Genomic DNA, 25714 nt, shown 5'->3' with positions numbered 1-25714 from the left:
AATTACTATTTTTGTGGCTTTCCTCTCCTTTTCTAACATATTTCTATAGGAAGGAAGGAAGGAAAGGAAGGAAAAAGAAAGGAAAGAAAGGAAGGAAGAGAAGGAAGAAAAGATAAAAGGAGAGAAAGAAAAAGAAAATTGACAACTTTTTTGGAACATATGCAGCTTTTTGCTAAAACTGAGAACTCTTGCTTCTACATTTAGGTATTCCAAATGATGCGGGAGAGATCACACTGATACCAATTTCCATGAACACAAATCAGGACTCCAAAGTCAAAAGTCCTATATCACTTACTGCTCAGTCATTAATTGGTGCTTCTCCCAAACAAACCTATCTGGCCAAAGCACAAGAGGTACATCCAACTGGAATAAGCAGACCGAAGAGAACTGGGTCCTTAGCACTTTTTTATAGAAAGGTATGTGTTTTTATAACCCCTAAAAAGATCTCATTTAATCAGTATAAGAAAGATCAAATAACGGAGCAGCTTTAACCTTCTTTTTTGAGTGTGTGTGGTAAAATACACATAACCATTTTTAAGTTTACAATTAAGTGTCATTAAGAGTACATTCACATCGTTGTGCAGTTTTCACCACCACCCATCTTCAGAACTTTTTTACCTTCCTAAGAAATTCTGTACCCATAAAACAGTAATTCCCCATTCCTCTTACTCTCCCCCACCACCATCCCCTGGTAACAACCATTCTATTTTCTGTCTCTATGAATTTGACTACTCTAGATACCTCATATAAATAGAATCATACAATATTTGTCCTTTTGTGAGAGGCTTATTTCATTTAACATATTTTCAAGGTTCATATGTGTCATAGTCTGTGTTAGAATTCCCTTTTTAAGGCTGTGTGTGTGTGTGTGTGTGTGTGTGTGTGTACCATGTTTTGTTTATCCTTTCATATGTTGATTGACATTGGGTTGTTTCTACTTTTTGGGTATTACGAATAATGCTGCTATGAACATTGGTGTACAAATATCTATTCAAGTCTCTGCTTTCAGTTCTTTTGGGTATATACCCCGAAGTAGAATAGTAATTCTAAATATGGTTTTTTGAGAAACTACCATATTACTTTCTACAGTGACTACACCGTTTTATATTCCTGCCACAATGCACAAGGGTTCCAAGTTCTCCACATCCTTGTCAACATTTATTTTCTGTTTTGTTTTTATTTTTGTTTTTTTAAATAATAGCTACCCTAATGAGTATGAACCACAGTAGTTTTTATTTGTGATTTCCTAGTGATTAATGATGTTAAGGATCATTTCATGGGCTTATTTGCCATCTGTATATCTTTGGAAAAATGTCTGTTCAACTCCTTTGCCTATTTCTCTATGGAGTTTTTGGTAGTTGTTGAGTTGTAGAAGTTCTTTATACTGATTAATAATCTCTCATCAGATATATGATTTGGAAATACATTCTATGAGTTGTCTTTTCACTATGTCGATAGGGTATTTTGATGCACAAAAGTTTTTAATTTTGATGAAGTCTGATTTATCTTTTGTTGTCTTGTGCTTTTGGTGTCATATCCAAGAAATTGTCCGTTCCAACGTCATTAAGCTTTTCCCCTATGTTTTCTACTAGCAGTTTTATAGTTTCAAAATTATATTTAGATGTTTGATCCATTTAGAGTTAATTTGTATATGGTATAAGGTAAGGATCCATTTTCATTCTTTTACAGTGGATATCCAGTTTTCTCAATACCATTTGTTAAAAAGACTGTTCTTTCCCCTACTGAATGGTCTTGGCAGCCTTGTCAATGCTCATTCAGCCATATACATGAGGGTTTATTTTGAGACTGTCTATTTCATTGGCCGCTTTATGTCTGATTTATGCTAGTACCTTACAGTTTGATTACTGTAACTTTGTAATAAGTTTTGAAATCAGGAAATGCGAGCCCTCCAACTTTGTTCTTCTTTTTCAAGATTATTTGGCTATTCATTCCCTTGAGATTTCATATAAATTTTAGGATGGATTTTTCCATTGTTGCAGAAAACATCATTGGGGTTTTGATAGGGATCACATTGAATATGTAGATTGCTTTGAGTAGTGTTGACATCTTAACAATATTAAGTCTTCCATCCATGAATATGGAATGTTTTCTCATTCGTTTGTATATTCTTTCATTTCTTTTAGCAATGTTTTGCAGTTTTCAGTGTATAAGTTTTGCCTCCTTGGTTAGGTTTACTCCTAAGTATTTTATTCTTTTCATGCTATTGTAAATGGAATCACTTTCTTAACTTTGTTTTTGGATTGTTCATTGTTAGCGATGTAGGAATGAAAGTGATTTATGTGTGTTAATTTTGTATCCTGCAACTTTGCTGGATTTGTTTATTAGTTCTAACTTTTTTTATGGATTCAAGGTTTTCCGGTTTTCTAAACATAAAATTATGTAATCTGCAAATGGAGGTAATTTTACTTATTTTCCAATTTGGGTGCCTTTTATTTCTTTATCTTGCCTAATTGCTCTGGCTAGAACTTCAGGTACTACGTTGAATATAAATGCTGAAATTGAGCCTCCTTGTCTTGTTCCTTAGGGGAAAAGCTTTTTGCTGTTTCACTTTGCGTATGATGTTATCTGTGAATTTTTCAAATATGATATTTATTATGTTGAGGTAGAATCCTTCTATTCCTAGTTTGTTGACTATTTTTTATACCAAAAGGGTGTTGAATTTTGTTAAATTCTTTTTCTACATCAGTTGAGATGATCATATTTTTTCTTCATTCTATTAATGTAGTATATTACACTAATTTTCATATGTTAAACTATTCTTACATTCCAGGAATAAATCTTGCTTGGTCATAGTGTAAGATCCTTTTAGTGTATGCTGTTGCATTCAGTTTGCCAGTATTTTGTTAAGGATTTTTGTATTACTTTTCATAAGAAATAGTGGTCTGCGGTTTTCTTTTTTTAAATAATATCTTTGTCTAACTTTGGTATAAGGTAATGTACCTTTCGCCTTTTTTAAAAAACATATTTGACTTCTTAAGAGAACATTTTGATCTTGGTGAGCTATGGTTTGACTCTATTTGCTTGTGTTCTTATATAACTTGAAGTAGTTGACCATCCTCTGGAATTTACTGAAACTCCATTGTGTTATGTTGCTGTAGATGGGAGTTCATTGTGGGACAAGTATATCCTAGATCTTATGGATGAGCTTAAATCACTGAAGAACCATTATAAAGATTGGCAGAATATTGTAGGGAGGCTACATAGTTTTATCATAAATCCAGTGTGTTACTTTTTAAATTAAAATTTGAACAGTTTTCATTATAATGTCTAAATTATTTTAGTATTAGTGAAAAGGGGCTGAAAGATTTAACGTAGAAATAATTTTAACTTGTCCTACCTGTTTTTTATAAACATCATCAGCTTCTGATAAGACAGACATGTTAATCAGATATTTGTAAGCAAATATGACTCTTTAAAAAAATCCCAGAACTGAAAGATAATCTCCAGTCTACCCCGCAACTAGATGGCTGGCTAGCCCATCCTTAAAAATTGTAAAGGAAAAAGAAGGCACTGGTTATATATGTATACTACAGTGATTAGAGTTTAAGACTTAACATTTTTAAGAAATTTATGATTTTTTTCCAAATTATCTCTTAATGCAAATCTAAATTTATTTCCTCTAGTCTTTCTTATAATATTTCTTGAGAAACTTGCCCTTTCTACACCTCCTACTGCATTCTCTACTCTGCTCCCTACCCAGTCCTACCCTCCTCTTGTGCCTAAGGCCCATTTCAAAAACAGTTTCAAATGCAGCATTTTCCATATTCATTCCCTGTTTGTAATTTTCAAAATGGCAAATTACTCTCTTTGATAATGAATCTAAAATTAGCAAAAGAAAGGCTTTATTTCTCAATTTTGAATTCAAAATTTATTTCAGAATCTAGTCTTTTTCTTTTCATTTAATTAGAGCCTACTTGGTATAGATTAGAAGCTAGAAAAATTTTAAATGGCATATCTATAACGAATTCAGAATAACCATTCCTTGAGTAAATCGTAGCTACTACCCATTCTGAACTCAATATGATGCTGTTGTTTTATGCCTAATAGAATTTACTGTGAAATTTTGTTAGAATTCAAGAATTTGTATATCTTTAAGGCATTGGATCAGCTCTGTGGAAGACACCTAACAAGTATAACTTAATTAGATATTATTTTTACACCTTTTAGCTAGTATTATATCTGTTATCGCCTCACATCTCGAGCATAAAGTTCTAGCATCTTTCTCGCTGCTTTGACCCCAGTGGTTCCTATTTATCTTTTGGCCAGCTAGACCAGAAACAAAACAATGGGATGCAGAAAATGATTTTACTATAAAATGAGTCATGGTTGGCTTTGGAGGCAACCACTTGTCTCTCTATCATATTAGTGTATTGGATAACTAATATTTGTTTTTAAGCTCTAATTCATGGATTTTTTTTTTTCCTGTCAAAGATATTTTTCTGTAAGGGATGCCTTTCCTTTCTCTTTTTCATTTTCTTTCCCTCAACATTTAAATTTAAAGACAGTTTGAACAGAATAGTCTAGTTTAGGAATACTACAGCAGGGTTACCAGTTTTGTTTTGTTTTTTTTTAATTATTCATGCCTACAGCACCTGGTCTTCCTAGGTGGTCTCCCATCCAAGTACTAACCAGGCCTGATCTTGCTTGGCTTCCGAGATCAGATATCAGGCTTGTTCAGGGTGGCATGGCCGTAGACCATGGACCGTGGCTCCACTAGGGCGTGAACCCGGACCTCCTGCACGTAAAGCAGACATGCTAATCGCTATACTATGGAACCACGTCCGGGTTACTGGTTCTTAAAACTAAAACATAATGCTTCTGGTATTAGAAACTATTTTGGAATCTTGCAGGACCTTTGGGTCATTCACATTGGTATCAATTTATATAATGACTATATATATTAAAGCTTCAGGAGATTGAACTGAATTTATTCCAGCATACTTCAACACAACAAAAAATCCTGGTATGTCATTTAACATTCCTTTCATGTGTTCATAACAATATAGGATATATGGGGAATTTTTTTTTGATGATTTTTGCTTTCTGACTCATTTTTGGAGTCAAATATTTTAGTTCTCTATTTTCTGACATTTTAGGTTTTCTAGCAATTTTACCTGAACAAAAAAAAAAAGGTAAAGACTTGAATGCTTGAAAAATTTTGTGTTCATAGTGGTCAGGATGCAGATGAATTTTGCATTTTACTGTTTCTCACTTTACCTAGATGGCAGCATAGAGTATTAGATGACATCTTTTCAAAAAAATTTTAAGGTAGTTTTCCAAAGAGAATTTTGCTTTAACCTACATTCTTCTGCTATAGCAGTTAACTAGTACTATATAGAATAGAAATTTTGTTAATCTTGGCCTCAAAGTCTATTATTATGTTCATCATAAGACATAAATTTGAGAAATTATTTTTACTTGCTTTTTTGCATCAATGTGCTATCTTCCATCTTAGGTGTATCATTTGGCAAGTGTACGCTTACGTGATTTATGTTTAAAACTGGATGTTTCAAATGAGTTACGAAGGAAGATATGGACGTGTTTTGAATTCACTTTAGTTCACTGCCCTGATCTTATGAAAGACAGACATTTGGATCAGCTCCTCCTTTGTGCTTTTTACATCATGGCAAAGGTAATGTATAAATTGGGGGAGCTCTTTACCCTAGTTGCCTATATTTGAAGCATCAAGTGAAAATCTGTTGCACTTAATCGTCAGTTTGCCTTAAGTGTTATAAGCTAACAGTGCCCACCATTAGTAAATTCCAGCTACCACATCTATTCTTTGGATTCTCCATTTAATTTTATAATAATCAGCTTTCTCACTTCATAAGAACACATTGGTCATAAAGAAGTTGGGAAAGGTCTTAGAGTTTATTTGTAGTAAGTAAGTGGCTCTCTCCACTATTAATGTGACACCATTTCCACCCCTACTTCTGTGACACCTCTATTCTGGTGTCACTTTAAAATAATACGATCATTACGTCGTAGCATTGTAGGTGAGTAACGAGGCCCAGAAGTGAAAGTAACTTGGCCAGAGTTATACAATCAGTGGCAACCTAGGACTTCCTGAATCATAATCTGGTGTAAAATCGTTTCTATAACATATTGCTTTCCAGCAATTTATTGCGCCACTTCAGAAGAGCATTTTACTTTCTAGTTGCTACAATATGTTTTAAGTCATAAAATAGCGTATTTCACTTGTTTTTAAAAACCCGATGTATCTGAAACAATCATCTGTAACCTTGGTCTTGACCATGTTGGCCAAACTGGCAGTCTTAGAAGATGTTCATAGTTAAAACCAAATTAAGCTTTTTGAGACAGAGGACATTTTCACATTACTTTGTGACACCCCTCTCACAAAATCTAAAATCTCTGTGCAAAATAGGTGTTAATAAATGTTATTAACTAATCATTTGTGTTTTCCAGAGAACTATTGGAGTTCAGACTTTGCCATTTCTAGCTCAGCATTATGGGAAACGGGTTTAGTGCTAATGGACAGTGAAGCAAAGGAAAGGAGTAATTTAAGTAAATTTTATAACGCATAGGCCAGAAGGCATTCCTTGTGGGTTACTAATCCATTTTCTTCCTTTTGGCCACCACTGTGACTTCTCTATCCAAACATTAGAAACCATACAGTTTTTTCTGAAATGTTAAAAGCCTAATTCTATAATAACTGCTCATTTTTATTGTGAATCACCACATTTTCTATCCTTTAGGATGTGGTTAATTTACTTTCAAGTAAGTACTTAAAAACTAATAAAACTGGTTACTCTAGGAGATTCAGCAGATCTGAGTTTTCTTTTATAATTCTCTTTATAAAGAAATGTATTTTCAACAGAGTTATACCATAGCAATCTCAGTGCTTTTGATTAATGAAACTGTTTGCTGAGTCCCCACAGGCCACAAAGCTTGAACGTTAAAGGTAGTAAAAATCATAAATGGTAATGGTTTTTAGTCATGGACTGGCTTGGGGTCAATGGCTTTCTGCAAGACTGTTCTCAGTGCCAGCCTATAATTGAAGTTTTTGTCCAGAACCATTTTTCTTTTAGGAGCATTTGATAAATGCAGTATTCTTTTCCTTAGGTAACAAAAGAAGAAAGAACCTTTCAAGAAATAATGAAAAGTTACAGGAATCAACCCCAAGCTAATAGTCATGTGAGTTATATTATTTTTCTTCTTGTCTGTCCAAAATTAGATTTGTACTATTTCTCTAATGACAAGTCGTATAAAAGGTAAACTTTTTTTATAGTTTTACTATATTTTATATTTTTTGGTTTAATAGATATCATTAAATTTAAGAGACAATCTTAGTAGAAGCCAGGATATTGGCTGTTCTGACTTATCTGTATATCTGCATATACTTCTTAAATGTTCTCCTCCTCCATTTGTTCATTTGTTGAGTGGGAACATTTTTCACTAGAAAATTTAATGAAAAATATATGTAAAATAATATTTTTTAATTGTATGAGATTTAATTCTCTGAGGATGTTGAAATCCATTGAAATTTGAGGACTTATTAACTTAAATCAGTTTGTTTGGCCATCTTCTAAGAATCTTAGTGTTTGTCTCTTTTAATAGATGTCAAGCATTTCTGATTATGTTAGCATAGCCATTGTTAAGAATCTTGTACAACTTTTCAGTCAAGGAAATATAAAGTATTCATGTAGTGGCCTGGCATATAGTAAACATTAATGACTGTTAGTTCCATATTATTATTGTAGCTGAAGAACACAGAGTTAGATTACCTTAAGACTTTGGCCTTTCAAGAGCCTGGTTGCTCTGCTCTAAGGGAGCATAATGGCCCCTTCTCTGGCCCCAGTGATCTGCCTGCCATCTTAGACAGGGAGAGAGGTATAGTGGCTCAGATCTCCCAGGCTAGAGTACTGGTAGTGATACCACCTTCTAAGAGAGCCCCACAAAGAGATCTTCTAAGAGATCTCCCAGGCTAGAGTACTAGTAGTGATACCACCTTCTAAGAGAGCTCCCAAATACACTGTGAGTGATATAGAGATATTAGAAAAGCCAAGTACAAGTATTTGTTATATCTTGTGACAGGCTGGGAATTTCTGGGACTCGTCAGAAAAATCCCTCAGGAACAGAACCTAGAGAGGTCCAGATTGTCCCTAAAGATCATTAAGGTAAAGTTAGTGTGTGTCAAAAATGGGCCAAGCGAGAGCTTCCTAAATATCTTCTCATTACTAATACGCATAGAAGAGAGGGAATGGATCATGCCTATCAGCTGTCTTGGAGGTAGGAAAGAGTTTAGGGGCAGGGAGGGGACAGATTTTCATGTGGCCATCCAAAAGCAGATGGGAATGGGATGGGAGCAGGAAAACAAGCCCCAGTGAAAGCAAATGATTCTCTGGTAAGGTATTAAAAGAAGGAACAAAGTCAGATCTTCAAAGTTACTTTTATTTGGCAAAACCTGCTCATCAGTGTTTAGTTGCTACTTACTCAATTCTTCTATTTTGTAAACTACCATAATGGCATATGTTAGGTGTAGGCTCTACGTCAGTATTTTCTCTTCTTAGATATTTACCAAACTAATAACATCTTGCCCTTGATTATCACCCTTACAGACAAGTACTTTTTAATTGGCTTTATATTTTGTTCTTCTCATTTTGGTTTTGCTTAATCTGTGCCTCTTTGTGACTCAGCAGTCCTTTTTTCCCCTCCGACCTATAGGTCTATAGAAGTGTACTGTTGAGAAAAGAAATTGTGGCTTACAGTAAAAAAATAAATGGTGATTTTGAAATGACAGATTCTGGTAAGTTGCCCAATTTAACAATCTATATGTAATCCATCTTTGATTAAATTCTATATGATACAGTGGATGTCAGACAATATCGAATCAGTGATGTTGGTGGGATGGATAATGCATATGTGTTTTGGGAAGAAACAAATAAGTTTGAGATAAGTGTGGGTCATGTGCCTCCTCCAAAGAGGTTATGTATTGAAACCATTAATTTGTCCTCTGTTAATTATATTTTAGAAGTTTTCTAGTCTACTTATACATATTATTAAAACACATAAAAAGCACTTAAATTTTTAAAATCCACGAGTCTCCGCTTTATCCACAGTTTTGCTTTCCTTGATTTCAGTTACCCATAGTCAACTGCAGTCTGAAAATACTAAGTAGAAAATTCCAGATATTTTGAAAGAGACCACATTCATAACTTCTATTATAGTATATAGTTAGAATTATTCTATTTTATTATTAATTATTCTTGTTAATGTCTTACTGTGCCTAATTTATAAATTAAACTTTATCATGGGTATGTATGTATAGGATAAACAGTATATATAGGGTTTAGTACTACCCGTGGTTTCAGACATCCACTGGCGGTCTTAGAACATATCCCCCATGGATTGTGGAGAATACTAAAAATCTGAATAACAGGGAAAGTAAGATAGCTGTCAGTGATCTGCCTGGGGAGACAATTAAGGAAATGTCCTTTTTATTAAAAAGTATATAGGTATTCTGCCACCACTGACAAGGTTGCTATCCTGTTGCTACTATCATGCTAAGACTTGAGGCACTAGTAATTTTTTTTTTCCTACCTCTAGTTTCAGAAATTGCATTAAACATTTCTTATTTTTATTATCCATCCTTTACAAAGAAGATAAGAAATTTCTCAAGTCCACTTTTGGATTCTTTTGGGATTTACTCTAAGCAACATTTTTAGTTGAGAGAAGTGTTTCTTTCTTTGTTAGCATTCTTTGAGTGAGTGTTGACTGTCCAGATGTTAGTGTTCTGAAAATCAATACTGGGCTCTTCTTGCCTTTGGAATGAGACATGTCATGATTTAGGTTGTAGAACTTAAGAGTCTCTCTGGTGCCTTCAGGCTGAGTTTACTCATAGGTGTGGTAGGATTGCTCTTCAGTGCTGATAGAAAGCTTCTGCTTTTACCATGATGTTTAACTGTTTTGTTGCATGTTTTACAAGTAATAAACAATACAATTTTGGAGTCTTTGTATTTTTCCACAATTGCTTCTTTAAAACTGTATAATTTCTTGCTTCTCAGTTAAGAAGTTTCTGTATTTTGGGTGTCAGTTTGGGCTTGGGTTTGAGGTACACTCGAGAGTTATCCAGAACCAGCAACTGGAAACAGTGTGGACATGTTCCTTCAAAAGTGCTTTTAGTATAAGAGATAGTGGGCCTGGCCCAGGCGGCTATCTTGCGGTTTCTATACCACAGCTTCAACGTAGTGCTTCTGCCTTATCACCACTGGCGTCCCCACACCACTAAGGCCCAGTAAAAAAAAAAAGGCACTGGTAATTTTTTTTCAAAGAAAGAAAATCAGATTTTCAGTAGTCACATGTTGATAAGTTGTGAAATTGCTTCTCCTGCCCCTCTCCTTTCCTTGTCTCATCTTATTATTATTTAATGTATATATATGTGTGTATATGTTATTAAATGTGGTACATTTAGATTGTTTCCAGTTATATACAGCTTTGTGAGGAAATCATTGTAGCTTAATCTTTGATCCCTAGAGAAAATTGTCTAAGTCAAAGACATTTTTTTTTAATTATACAAATATCCATGATCGTTATGGTGTCTACTAGGATCTGAACTTTTAAGATCTTATCAAAAAATTCTTTAATAATAATGGCCTAGAATCTGATCCTATTTAAGGATACATAGGCCAAGCACAGTTTTTTTTTGTATAAATATATTACTCCTGAGTCTTTTCTAGACAATGAGAAATATATAAGACAGTAAACCTTATTCTCCCTCCAAACCCCCCCCCGACCCCCCCCCCCGCCCCAAAAAAACCCCTTTACTTTTGTTACACATGTTGCTCATCTGTCCTGGGTGGTTCTTCTGTCCCTACAAAGCAGGCATCAGAGGCTAGGTGGGAAACAATGTACTCTATGAGAAACAAAGTAACTGCCAGCAACTATCTGGGCTATAAGGACCAGTGAAGTTTGAGTATAAGTAAGTTTGAGTATAAGTCAGGGTTTCTTTCTGATACATTGTCTACCAATGTAGTTTGAGATGAGTGACAGTTAGCTACTCTCTACAACTTAAAGGTTTCGGATCAAATTTTTATTTATACATTTATTGATTAGATACTTATTAACAGGCGAACAAAAAACCATTCTTAAGATCCTATATACTGGTGATGGGACAGAGCAGGGAGAGTATCCAGTGATAATGGTCTCAGGAATAGCATGTGGTTAACACAAAGCTTGCTCATAGTAAGGTCTCAGTAAGTAGTATATGTTGGTTTGTTTATAAGCAATATAAACTTTATTATATTTTGTTAATGAGTATGGATCTTTAAGTTTGTTTGGTTTTGGGGGGGGTTTTTGCTTTTTTTTAAGCTAATTTGTCTAAGACCGTATTCTTTGCTTAAAATTCTTTAAATGTTGAAAACTAGGTCACACACATACCAAAAAAAAATTAAAGCACATTGCCTCAGACAAAAATTCTATTTTCATACAAGATGTATAAAATTGATAACTGCATATTTGTAATTATAGGTGATTTTATTTCACATTATATATATTTTACAGTCACCAGATAGACAACCATATTAGCAGAGCACATTTTTGCTTGCTTTTAGATTATAGTGATGCCTTCTAGAGTTCACAAGAAACTGTCAAAATATCACTGAAATGGTCTAAAACCACTGAAGTTTTAAATTGGTCTGTGGTCAGTAGCTTTTGCATAACTAGAGCTGAATAACATTGCCCTCTCAATTAGAAAGCCAGTCGGAAATATTTACTGCACAGTTATTGTGAGGAGCAAAAAGAATGAGAGAGGGTGTGGTAAGAGAAATATAAAATAAATACAAAATGCCCTCTCCAGGGAAGTGCCACTGTGCTGGTCAAGCCCATCATATCTCAACCTGATCCTTTGATTTTATAATAAATTCTGGTCTTCCTTTCATCTTAAAATAATTTTGCTTCTTTACTTTCTCCATTTTTAAGTGGTAAGAATCACAATATTTGCCTTTTCTTAATCTGAAGACTAGTGATAGTATGTGCAATGAAAGCAGCATCAGTCATTTGAGCAGCTCTTCTGCAGGTGATGGATGGGCTTCATCAATATGTGCATCCCAATTTGAGTGTGCCCAACTTCTGAAACCTGGTTCCCTGAGAAATGACTGTTCCCTTGGATGCAAATGTATTGTCCTGAGATATAAAATTAACTGTGTATTATGATTGCAGTAGTTGGAGAGACCTACAACCGTAGGATAATTTGCCTTCTTTCACACTTTCAATTTATATCTTTGAAATTTTTGAAGTTAAAGATCCAAACTAAAAAAATTCAGCATGTCTCTCCAGAGCTCTGTAGATAATATCTACATTCTCCTAGGGGTTTATCTCATTCACTGGTAGTTTATATAAAATCACATTTTAATTGCTTAACAGTGTTATATGATAATCTGAAAAAGACATTCCTGGGAGCCGTAAGGAAAATTATGAAACCATAATAGTTCATCACACAAGGAGAATCACGTGTCTTGACATTGGGTTGCTTTAAAATTATAATTTCTATGATGAGATATGGAAATTAACTTATAGTGGCTGAAATAGGAAACATGTCCTTTTCATTTCTCAACTGTTGGCTCTAAGTAGGGAAATTTAGCCTAATCGGATACCTTCATACCCAGAGGTACTATAAATCTAGAAAGAAAAAATTCAGTGTGACTAGAATCTGAAACAGTATAACCAAGCAATATTCTAATTTAGAGTCCTTTGGCAGTTGGAACAGTTAAGAAATCTCTAGGAAGTTATCACTCTCAGGAGACGGGAGAAGGCTTGGAGCCTGGACATCTGCAGCTTCACATCCCATATAGTTAGCGTTATAGAGGTACTAGAGAGGACTTCTCAACTGGAAGGAATGAGGCAAGAATTGGAGCCCTTGGAAATCTGAGAAGTCAGAGACAAGGCATGAAGAGTAGCAGGAGCAGAGCCTGGAGAGGGGCGGGGAAAAAATGGCATAGATGATAGAGGCTCTATTCATCCCTCTGGCGAACAAATCAAAGTTATGATGGAAATAAGCAGCAGCAAGGAAAAATCACCTGGGATCTAGATGAACAAGCCATACAACTAGGGAGAAAACTAAGAAATCACTCTGCAATGGCAGAAGGTAGGACGAGATGAAGACGCAAGGCCGCCTGGTCCCAAAAGGCTAAGTGGGACAGAGGCTGGGACAGAGGCTGTGGCAGCTGCAGCGGCAGGAGCAGACACCTCTTAAAGGGGCCGCGTCTGCGAGTGGACTCTTGCAGTGACAGAACCGCTCCTTATGAGCACCAGTGTTGCTTCGGCTGTGCAGGGAGCACCAGGGACTTGCCAGGGAACACTAAGTTGTCAGAGTGAGGACCAAGGCAAGACTCGCTCTGTACAGAACTGCTGGAGGTATCCATTGTTCCTCTGTTGAGCCCTCCCCCGTCCCAGTGCGCAGACTCAGCGCCATCATAGCAGAGACGTCATCAAACTGCTCCGTATTTGATAACAGAGGTCACTCCGCCCGGAGGATTCCCTGAAACTCTGCCTCTCCCAACTCCCAGCCCCACTGAAGCTACATCCAGGTGTATCCTGGGCAAGTCAGGTTCTCCTTGCTGAGCAGCACCTAGACTCACACTAGTGGCAGCTGGCCTCATTTTCTGGTGTGCCCTTTTGAGGCAGCTATAAGCACAGCATCTGTGGATTGCTTGCTGAATCTTAACAGGTGGCCCTGGAGGGGCACAGACTTAGACTAAATTTGGCCTGCAGCTGAACCCCTCTTAGGACTGTGCCACTGGACACCTACTACACAAATCTACACTAATAAGAACACGAGACTTAGGAGCTTTGCTTAGTACATAGAAACACACAGAAAGGCAGCCAAAATGAGAAGACAAAACAGAAACCATATAAGAGAACAGAATAGAGATCCAGATATAATGGAGTCAAGTAATCTAACAGATGCAGAGTTCAAAACACTGGTTATAAAGATGTTCAATGAACTTATGGGAAGTGTAGCTGAATTCAGTGAGAACTTCAACAAAGAAAAAAATAAAAATGGAAATGGAAATTGTAAAAGGGGGAACTGGTCAGAAATGAAGAACACATTATCTGAGATGAGAAGTATATTAAATGAAATAAACAAAGTGAATAAAGAAGAGGACCAGATGACCTATATAGAGAATGAGAAAACCAAGGACAATCAGAATGGCAAGAAAAAAAGCCAAGACTATAAAAATAGTTTAAGGAGTCTATGGGACACTATTAAAGGTCAGAATATCTGTCATAGGGGTACCTGAAGGAAAACAAGATATTGAAGAGCTATTCGAAGAAATAATGTTGGAAAATTCCCTAACCTGGTGAAGGAAATAGACATAAAACCCCAGGAAGCTCAGAGAGTCTCCAAAACCAGGAACCCAACAAGGCCCACACCAAGACACATCATAATTAAAATGCCAAAGGTTAAATACAAAGAATCTTAAAAGCAGCAAAAGAAAAGCAGTTAGTTACCTACAAGGGCACACCCATGAGACTGGCAGTTGATTTCTCAAAAGAAACTATGCAGGACAGAAGGGCTTGCAGAAAATATTCAACGTGATGAAAACAGGATCTACAACTAAGACTACTTTATCCAGCAAAGCTGTTATTTAGGGTTGAAGGACAGATAAAGAGCTTCCCAGACAAAAATAAGCTAAAGGAACTTATCGTCACCATGCCAGTATTACAGGAAATGTTGGAGGGACTTCTTTAAGAAGAAAAAAACATATATCTAAAACAGGAATAAAGAATGATAATAACTATGTTCCCATCAACAAGTACCTCAAATAGAAAAGAATTTTAAGTGCTCCAACCAAAAGATAGAGTGGCTGAATGGATAAGAAAACAAGACCCCTACATGTGCTGACTACAAGAGACTCACTTCAGGTTAAAAGACACATACAGACTAAAAGGAAGGGGATGGAACAGATATTGCCTTGATGGACCCAGAGGGTATTGCACTGAATGTAATGGGTCAGATAGAGAAAGACAAATATCGCATGATTTCACATACATGTGGAAGCTAAAGAACAAAATCAACAAGAGAATATTTAGAGGGATACTAGATGGGAGGGCGGTTGGGGGAACAGGAAAAAAGGCGAAGGGATTAAGGTACAAACAGTTGCAGAATAGACATGGAGATGTAGAGTGTAGCATGGGGAAGATGATTAATAATGTAATAAATAAGGGAGAAGGGGGTACTAGATATAGTGGGCTGATCACTTTGAGAGTTATGCGGATCTCATCACTATACTATACAACTGAAACTTATATTATTGTATACCGACTATAATTGGAAAAAACTCATTGAATTATACAATGTAAATACAAGCAACTAATTGTCTATTATATTTCAATAAAGATGGGGAAAAAAATAGCAAGAGCAAAGTGTCACAGACTGAGAATTGTAAAAAAGGAAAAACTAAGACCAGCCTTCCAGTATCTGGTTTACCTGAGTAATTCCCCAAGTTCTGATATGTTCAGAGTCCTCTGGAAAAACCTTTGCTTTATCAAAGGTTATTTAGTTAGTACCAATAGTACTTTAGCCTTACCTATGATTCTCAGAGTTTTACTTCCACAGAAAATCCATAAAGCATTTCCTTCTGAAACAAAAGTTAAGAGAATTGCTTTCTATCTAAATAAAGCCTTTATCAAACACCAATTGAGGTATGACTTGGCAGAGAGCAAGAATCAATTATATGTGTCTGAATTTCAAAGGTCACAGTATTGACAGATAATCTGTTAGTACTCTTGAGTTGGCCACAGAGCTCAGGAAATGAGGGATTAAGTCCAAGACTATTCATGTGTTTACTCAGTTGAAGATTGCCCTCACAGACCCTCTGATCCTCCTCATCCTCTAACTGCTGACCACATGACCACAGAAAGTGACCACAGCATCATTTGTAGAAAACTTTTAAATAATAGAAGAATGGCTCCCTTTCTTAACACCTGAAAAGATTCTGATATTATTTGTAGTCCTGCATGTTCTGCTGTAGCTGGTTCTGCATTGTGATCTTCTCCTTGGTGATGGAGGCAGTGGGAAAACTTTGCATAACTGTCTGCTTACCAACTCTAGGAAGACAGGACACGGACTCAGCAATACCACTTTACAGCTCATTTCTAGAGTCTCTGCTGCTCATTTCATCAGCATGGTAATTCACTCCTAAGACACAGCCCTTTCCCAGAGTAGAGGAACTTTCTCATAGCCTGCCTGCCTTCATTCTCTTTCTCCAGCCTCTGTGTGCCATACAAGATGATGTGGTTTAAGGCAGTCTTACAGGAAGGGTAGGTTTTATACAGAAGAAAAGTATCTTCGAATATTGAAAAGATAGCCACATGGGATGAAAAGACAGTGCAGGGAATATAGTCAATAATATTGTAATAACTATGTATGGTGTCAGGGGAGTATTAGACTTACTGAGGTGATCACTTCATTAAGATATATAAATGTCTAACCACTATGCTGTACATTTAAAACTAATTGAATGTCAACTGTAATTGAAATTTTTTTTATTTTAAATAGTTCATTGGTTCATTTCACAAATACTTATCAACATATACTGTGTGCCTCAAATTAGACAGGTCCCTCCCACCCTCTGAAAGGAAACAGATTTGTGACAATTATAGAACTAGTTAGGCAAACTTTTGATCTCATTCTCTCTCCCAGTCTTTCATAACTTCCATGTCCTAATGTATACGTGGTAATATAGTCACCAGGCCTACTAAGCCTTTAATTTCAGAGTGCTAGAGGCCTTAAAGAGATTGAAAGATAGAGATCTTTTTTCTGCATACAAGATAGCTGACATTCTGTTTTCCGATTTGAGATGAAAAAAAAAATAGTAATACATAGCTAAATAAAATCATGTTTAGTTAGACTCCAAGGTGCCAGAGTTTTAAATGTTTAGTTCCTTCAAACTTAGTATAGCCTTATGTAAATATTAACAACTGGAATTGGAATGATGGAAATATGAAGACTGTAGTCTCTGCCTTCAGAAGTTTCTAATCCAAGGAGGACATTAAATTTTAATTGATCTGTATAATGAGAATAACCTGCAATAGCTATTACCAAGTCAGTATACCTTGAAACGGTGTTTCCTGGGATTTTAATGCGTTACAGGGAAGAGGGACTGTGCATAAAAAGTTTGAGAAATATGGAATTCAAGTGAACAAGTGTTTTTTTCCAGCTGCAAAACTTATCAAACTTTAATATACTAACATGTATTTTGAATTTCCAAGAGGAGGATATAATATGTAGCGTTTCTTCAATTTATTCAACCATATAGCTTTTTACCCCTTATTAAGACGCTTTTAAAATAGCAAGAGTGAAAAAGACATCTAATTTGAGAATGAGATCCCTATGGAGATGCCCTGTGTCTGCTTGGCCTGTGGACCACGTTTAAGTTTTCTGGTTTTCCTAAGGTAGAAGCATGCTTCTACCAATGTTCTCATTGTTTGCAAGCCAGTGTATTATGAATGACAACTTTTTTTCATATGCTGACTTTTTTTAATAAGTTTATTTATTTAAATTAGTTTCAAGTATACAGTACATTGGTTAGACATCTATAATGTTCATAAAACGATCCCCCCAATCGCTCCTTCCCTTCCCTGGCCCTCCACTTAGCCATCATGTTAATGTTAACTGCATACTCTCTGCCATACTCCCCATCCCCGGGCCCAACTATCAACTACTAATTTGTAATTTTTTAACCCTTCACCCCATTCTCCCAGCCTCCTAACCTCCCCTCTGTCCATCACTAAATTGTCCACTATATTTGTGAGCCTGTTTTTGATTAGTTTGTTCTTTTTGTTCCACATTTAAGTGAAATCATATAGTATTTATCTTTCTCTGTCTGACTTATTTCAGTCAGCATAATAACCTCTAGGTCCCTCCATGTCGTTGCAAATGGTAAGATTTCATTTTTTTAATGGCTGAGTGATATTCCATTGTATATATGAACCATAATTTCTTTATCCAATCATCTGTTGATAGGCGTTTAGGTTACTTCCATAAGTTGGCTATTGTAAATGTGCTGCTATGAATATTGGAGTGCATAGATCTTTATGAATTATTGCTTTGGTTTTCTTCGGATAAATACCGAGAAGTGCAATTGCTGGGTCAAAAGGTATATCCGTTTGTAATTTTTTGAGAAACCTTCATACTGTTTTCCATAGTGGCTGTACCAATTTGCAATCCCACCAAAAATGTATGAGGGCTCCCTTTTCTCCACATCCTTGCCAACACTTGCTGTTTTTTGATTTATTGATGATAGCCATTCTGACAGGTGTGAGGTGACACTGTGGTTTTAATTTGCGTTTCTCTGATGATTAGCGACCTTGAGCATCTTTTCATATGTCTGTTAGCCATCTGTATTTCTTCTTTGGAGAAGTATCTGTTCAGGTCTTCTGCCCATTTTTTAATTGGATTGTTTTTTTTTGTTGTTGTTGAGTTGTATAAGTTCTTTATCAATTTTGAGTATTAACCCTTTATGAGATGTATCATTAGCAAATATCTTCTCCCAGTCAGTTGTCTTTTTGTTTTGTTGATGGTTTCCTTTGCTGTACAAAAATTTTTTAGTAATATGCTAATTTTTTTTAATTGCCAGTGATTTTCTTAGCTCCTATAAGCAAATGATTCTTGCGTGTACAAGTAGACAGTGGTTTGTGATGTTTCCAAAAAGAGTAGAATAAAGTTTTGCTTCGTGTCACAAGCTATCCCAGAGTCACACCAATAAATAGGAAAGTACCTTGGAGCAAGCTGTCACTTAACAACTAAGGATGTTAGCTATAAACTGAGCACTAAGGTTCCTGTTGTGCATGGGAACACCTGTCATCTGCCATCTCCTGCCGTGTATTTGCAGAAGAATAAACACAGGCAATTCATCTTGCTTCTTCCTTACCTTTTAGAGTCAACAAAACAAGGAGCCAGTATGAATATTTGCAGACCCTTTTGTTATGTGAATCTCAGTGTTTGCCACTGCCACCCATACTCTGGAGCTTAATTTAGCTAAACCCCAACCCAGGGCTGGTGCCCCTCTAAGGGCCACCAGTGACAGTGAGCTCAAAAGATATGGTTGTGAAACATTCTTGCTGAAGTGGTATCTAGAGGAAAAAGTACTATATAAGTACTATATATAATTGCTTTACATAAAGATTTATTTGATTTTTTTTATGTTGTAGAGAGTTGAAATTCGTATCAACAGCTTATATTAAAATACATCTATCACAACACTGAATTCTTTTAACAGACTTAGAAGAAGCTATAAAAACACCTGACTGTTCCAGTGGACCAATGAGAGAGGAAAGAGGTGATCTTATCAAATTTTACAATACAGTCTATGTAGGAAGAGTGAAGTCATTTGCATTGAAATATGACTTGTCAAATCAGGACCATATGGTATGTTTTATATTTTGCTTCTTTATTAATATCTATAGTCATAGTTGGGCTGCTATGAGTTTATTTTACTAGATAAGTATTTTGGAGTTAAAGCCTCTCATGCATTATATATATGAGAGAAAATATACAATTCATTAGAGAGTGATTAAGGCTATGATACAACAGAGACCAAAGGAAATCATAGAAATTTTATCCATACTGTGATGATGTTGTTAGAAATTATGTATCCATATGGGCAAGGACTAGATGGGAACACAGAAAAATGAAAAAAAAAAAAAATTTATTCTGTGAATTTTTTCTCTTGTTTTTGATTTCAGTTGTTAACATTTATAAGATGAACGTTTTTTTTCAAGGTAAAGAGAAAAGAAAATAAATAGACCTGAATTATAAATAGAGGCAGCACTAAGAAATTTTCATGCAGACCGTAGATTTGGCAGTACCAGCAGGCCTGTAAAAGTAGTATTACCAGTATGTAAACTGAGTTGGTTCCCAATAGACCAGACTTTAGTTATAAGAAAGCGGGACCTAGTAGAAGCTGCATCCAGCCAGTAGCCATATATGTTTATCTGTGAGTCTCTCTACATTTCTCTCATTCCTTTCAAAGGATATGATGTGTGTGACTATCCATCCTCAGAGGCCATGACTGCTCATCCTTTTCCATCAGTTCTACCTCTCATAATACTGTGAATATCTCTATCATCAGGCAATTAGTTTTATTAGCTTTAAGTAAAGAAATAATAATTAAGGAGCCATCTTCATTTATTCTTAGATTGGAAACATCATATAGACTATTAAAGAAAAGTACAGTCCTTGCTGACCTAACTCTATTTCTAAATCTTTTCCATTTCAATGTAAAATCTTAACCATTTCATTAACAGATTTGTTCCATGTTGGATTCATCCCACTGACTCATAGAATTCTCTGCCTCTTTTTTTCTTCTTTGCTACATTTTTGGTTCTGGGTATATGTACGTGGAGAGAGATTCTTATTGCAAATGTTGGGACATTGATTACTCTTTGCCCCTACTTTCTGAGCATGGGTGTGAGGTTCCTATGCTCCTGGCTTACTGCTTCTGCTATGTTACCCGTGAAGGACAATGGACCATTGCTTTGCTATTTTTCAGCTATAAATAACTGACTTCTAACTAGGAGATGCCAATAAGAATAAAAATATGGTGGAATTTAAAAAGAGAACAAAAACTTTTATCTTAAAACTTACTTTTGGGTTGTTTCAGATGGAAGCTCCACCTCTTTCTCCTTTTCCTCATATTAAGCAACAGCCAGGCTCACCACGCCGCATTTCCCAGCAGCACTCTGTTTATGTTTCCCCACACAAGAATGGGTCAGGCCTTACACCCAGGAGTGCTCTGCTGTATAAATTCAATGGCAGCCCCTCTAAGGTAAGGTGCACACAAACTTTCCTCCAGAACAACTTATGTGCATGTGTTAAAAATTGGATTTCATATTACCAGTTATTTATCTTTAATCTTGTTCTTTTTTTCTTTATCTTTTTTTTTTTTTTTTGCAGTTACTACTAATAAATATGAACTGTTAACTATGACAAGTTTCCTGTGATCAAGAGCAGTGTATTCAGTTGGCGTAGTTTAATCCATTACTATTGATATGGTATTGGGAGTGTTCACTGCAAGAGACCGGTGTCTCCCATCTCAAGCATGATTTTGAGAAGGGACTAGTAACTAGGCAACAGCTGCAAGTGGTCCGACATGGGGAACATTAAGTTTAAAGAAAGGCCTTGAAAGAGAGAGTTTATTTGGTGGATGGCAACAAGGATAGTAAAAGGTCTAAAAACAGAAGCTTCCTCTTATTTACACAGACAACTCTGTGGTTATCTCTAGCTTTATTCCTGTACAGTGGTGAAGATGTGACAGGACATGATTGCTGTTTTCAGATATTTCATGGGCTATCAAGCAGATGTGTTCAGTATGTCTCCAGAAGCCAGAATCACTTACCAACTAGAAGAAATTATAGTAACTGGACAAATTGTAACTCAGTCCAAATACAATGGCAGCTCCTTAACTCATTTGTTTCTCCTTCAGTTCCATAAACATCTGTTGAGTTCCTACTCTACTTAGCAAACAAAGCTGACTGAGATGTAGCACCTCACAGCTTGCATTTCTTCCTCATAGAAGTTGATTTCCTATAAGGATGTTTAGAAGAGATTCTTGCCTGAAATCAAAAATGGGAGCAATCGGCCTCTAAGGCAGTAATTTCAAAACCATAGTTTAGAAGCAGTTGGGGATCTTGTTGAACACAGATATCTATCCTGTAGACCTACTGAATCTCAAAGCTCTGGCAGGCAGTTTCTTTAGACCAGAGTTCCCCAACCTCCAGGCCGTAGACTGATACCAATCCTTGGCCTGTTAGGAACTGGGCCACACGGGAGGAGGTGAGCAGCTAGTGAGGGAGCAAAGCTTCATCTGTATTTGCAGCCACTCCCCAGCACTAGCACCACCGCCTCAGCTCCACCTCAGATCCTCAGGCATCAGATTCTCATAGGAGCACTGGTCCCTGGTGCCGAAAAGGTTGATGATTATGATACACAGCCTTCAGGAAACACTTCTGTAAGGCCTTGCTACCAAGAGTGTGGTTTACAGACCAGCAACATCAGCATCACCTGGGAGCATTATAGAAATGCAGACTCTCAGGCCTCACACCAGCCCTACTGAATCTAAATCTGCATTTTAACAAGATCCCCAGATGCATAGTAGGCACATTAAAGTTTGCTCCAGAAAGAGGTTCTCAAACTTTAAGGAGCATTAGAATCACCTGGAGGGCTAGATAAAACATAGATTGCTGGACCCCACCCAAGAGTGTTTGATTCAGTAGGTATAGGGTGAGGCCTGAGAGTTTGTATTCCTAATAAGTTCTTAGGTGCTTTTGCTGCATCTGGTCTTTGCTGCATCACATTTTGAGAACTGCTGCTCTAAGGTAAACCCAATATTTAAAACCACCTGAAAAGATTAGTTCTAATTACCCTTATTAGGTCAGCCTTGATTCAAAAAATAATCTCTACCCCAGTATTTAGCTTTGGAAAGAGGATAGAGAGCAGGAAAAAGCAGTTAGCTCAGTTCTTTGCTGCCATTTCCCCCTTTTCCCCTTTTACTCACACGTGTCCTCTATTTTTGCAGAGTTTGAAAGATATCAACAACATGATAAGGCAAGGTGAACAGAAAACCAAGAAGCGAGCAATAGCCATTGATGGTGATACAGAATCCCCTGCCAAACGCCTCTGTCAAGAAAATGATGATATTTTACTTAAAAGACTACAGGATGTTGTCAGTGAAAGGGCAAATCATTAGTGCCCTTCCTGTTTCTGTAATAAAAGCACTTTGAGGTCGTTTTGCAGAAAGCACTTTCAGATTGTTTTGCTCTATCCTTCAAAACTTTCAGCCCTATAGATGATAACTATCACTGAATCTTAAGAAAAATTACACCAAAATGATGCCCTTTTTTTTACCTTTATCTAAAATGTAGTTGATAGAGATGTATTTTCAGTTAGATTGAAAAGGAATGTTTTAAGTGCCTTTTAAACATATTAACAGTACTAGAATTTTTTAAACGTTTGTTCCTTGGGTTAGTTTTTAAGATGAAGTAAGAAGAAACCTCTTAATTTTTTAGCTTACTTTTAAAAATAATCAAATGTCTCCTGTGTTTTGTAATATGAGGATAAATAACCTATTTTTGGTAAGTGCACTTTGAGATATTTGTGTTCTCAATTTAATGTTGAGTAGGATTTGGTTCCCATAGCACGTGGGTCAGAGGATGATGCACCAGCCTGCCTCTGACCCACTGTGGCAACTCCACATCCAGGTGCCGCTACCATTCTGGATTATCTAGATCCCTTCTCCTGCCCTTCCTCTCCTTGAGTATATGCAGATTTGTACCTCAGCCCATGCACTACCCACCACTCTTTGCTTTCCAACCGTAAGCCTTCTTAGCCTGGTGACACAACCTAATAAAAGGGGTATTTGCTCCTTTTTAAAACTACTATCATTTTATTTTTCTGAACCATTAACTTAATTATACATGACTATATTATATTTGAGAATTATATATAATTCTCAAAACAGGAAGCTGCTTCTCAAGCCAATAGAATAAAATTCAGATAAGAGCTATTAGAAATCAAATTTCCTGTTAGTTGGGTAGCAGCATGATAATGTGTGAGATACTGATTTGAGGTCATCATAAGATTAGTCATTCTCATTGTCTAGTTGAGTCCCTGAGAATAGTTAAACCTTTTTCAAAACCACATTAATATCCGCATACCTTATGGTATATATCAGTATATATTACTTCCCCCTCTTTGTTCTCAGTATTATTGGTGCGTTGTGAGTTTCCCATTAGGATCTGAGCTCTGGGGCCCCTTACGGATATTTTCCAGGACTATGTAGAGGGTGCAGCTTTCAAAAAAAGTCAGCTGTTCAATATTCACTTTTTCTATTGTGTTTTCAGAATCTGGAAGGACATGGATAAGCCATTCTTAATTATTTTTGAGAAAAAGTTATCAAATGTATATATTTTGACTGAAAATCTTATTTTTTAAAATGCAAAGTGTTTAACTTATGTCTAACCCTGGCTAATTTGAATTAATCTAATTCTTGGCTGTAAATTAGTAATTGTCATGAATTTTATTTTTAAATTGTAAGGAAAAATGTGATTTTGATCTGTAAATTACATCCACTTTTTTCGTGTGTAGTATCTACACATATAAGCCAAATAACATCAAATGTGTCTTGAGTCCTTGTATATATTTTTATGTACCTTTAAGTATTGTGTCATTTTCATCTTCATTATTGATGTGCAAATATAAGTGAGCATTTGTACATTGACTATATAAGAAACTCTGGCCTTTTTTTAAATCGGTTTTCAAGATGATATTAATGTATGTAAAATTATTAATAAACCATTGGAATTTTCGAGATTATTGAAAAGACTATATTTGTGCTCTTTTCTATGTGGCTAGAAGCAATTCTACAGCCATCTAGAATCTACATCTCTTTAAATATCTACTTAATATCTTTTAAATATTTAATGTAACTTAAAAGTTAATGTTCCTGGTGTTTTCCATGGACTGAGGAGAATGGGGGAGTGAATGCCTGCTTCGTGAGTACAGGGGTTTCCTTTTGGGGCGATGGAAATATTTTGGAACTTAATATAGGTAGTGGTTGCATAACATTATGAATTTACTAAATGACCCTGAATTTTACACTTTAAAATGGTTAGTTTTATAATAGGTGAATTCACCTCAATTTAAAAAATGCCTTAGACACATACAAAGAAACAGGATTGTTTCAAGGTCTTAGAATGAATACGTGGACCAAATTATATTGAATTAAGGAAAAGGTTTTTTACTCTCAGGAGTAAAAAGTATATTTTTAAAGTATATTTCTTTCAAGTATATTTCTCCAGATGAAACTCACAGCTTAAAACATTTTTTCTAATTAAAATTTTTATTTGGTTAAATTATATTAAATCAGGTTTTTTAAAAAAGAAAAAATATTTCTTTTTTTGGGGGGTGTCCTTTGCAGTATTTTCACTAACACAACAAACAATATTAGCTGCCCACTCTGTTCTTGGCCCTTTGCTAGGTGCTAGATATATAAACATGAACCAGGCATAAGTCCTGTCCTCAAGATATAATAATTGTAGCCCATTAATATAATGTGATAAATGTAGTACTAGAGCTGCATGCTCTTTTTCTATATTTAATAGAGCAATGGCATGAGCACCGAAGAGGGAATGATTCACTCTGACTGGGTGTTTCTGGGAATCTAAACTCACCTGAAAAGGAAACTAAATGGTAATTTAGTCCTTAGGGATGAATAACTTTTCCAGGGCAGTAAAAGTATTCAGAGAACACAACCCGTGCAAAGGCCCAGAAGCATGAAGGTACTGTGGGTTTGGGAATTGCAGGTCCTTTAGTAAGGCTGAAGTGTAGTGTACATAAGCAAAAGTGTGATGCAAAGTAGGGCTGGAAAGGTAGTTAGGGCCTTCCACAGATGGGCTTTCTAAGCCATGTTAAGGAACTTAGGCTTGATCATTTCCACTGGTTCTCAACATTGGCTACAACTTGGGATCTTTGAAAAACACATCCATGGATGAGTCCCTCCCCCAGAGATTTCTGATTTAATTGGTTTGGGGAACTGTTTAGCATCAGGATTTTCCTTTTTTTAATTTTTTAACACCCACAGCACCTGTTATTCCTAGGTGGTCTCCCATCTGAGTACTAACCAGGCCTGACCCTGCTTAGCTTCCAAGATCAGACGAGATCGAGCACGTTCAA

The 25714-nt window shown here is 36.1% G+C and overlaps 1 protein-coding gene and 2 pseudogenes across 1 annotated transcript in view; 1 reads left to right on the top strand and 2 right to left on the bottom strand.

The window, feature by feature from the left end:
- Positions 1–24355, top strand: part of RBL1 (RB transcriptional corepressor like 1) — a 52833-nt gene extending 28478 nt beyond the window's left edge. The window contains exons 15-21 of the mRNA XM_011366624.2: positions 205–416; positions 5477–5653; positions 7105–7176; positions 8707–8788; positions 19263–19411; positions 20646–20810; positions 22560–24355. Coding sequence (XP_011364926.1) covers positions 205–416; positions 5477–5653; positions 7105–7176; positions 8707–8788; positions 19263–19411; positions 20646–20810; positions 22560–22730 — 1028 coding nt within the window. The 3' untranslated portion in view covers positions 22731–24355. The remainder of the gene's footprint in view (positions 1–204; positions 417–5476; positions 5654–7104; positions 7177–8706; positions 8789–19262; positions 19412–20645; positions 20811–22559) is intronic.
- LOC111743989 lies at positions 4602–4717 on the bottom strand (annotated as a pseudogene).
- On the bottom strand, positions 9634–10819 carry LOC105296506 (annotated as a pseudogene).
- Positions 24356–25714: the final 1359 nt, after the last annotated feature.

This window comes from Pteropus vampyrus, unplaced genomic scaffold, assembly GCF_000151845.1.
Source record: "Pteropus vampyrus isolate Shadow unplaced genomic scaffold, Pvam_2.0 Scaffold125, whole genome shotgun sequence".
In the NCBI taxonomy this organism is placed as follows: Eukaryota; Metazoa; Chordata; class Mammalia; order Chiroptera; family Pteropodidae; genus Pteropus; species Pteropus vampyrus.
This window is presented reverse-complemented; position numbering and strand designations above follow the sequence as displayed.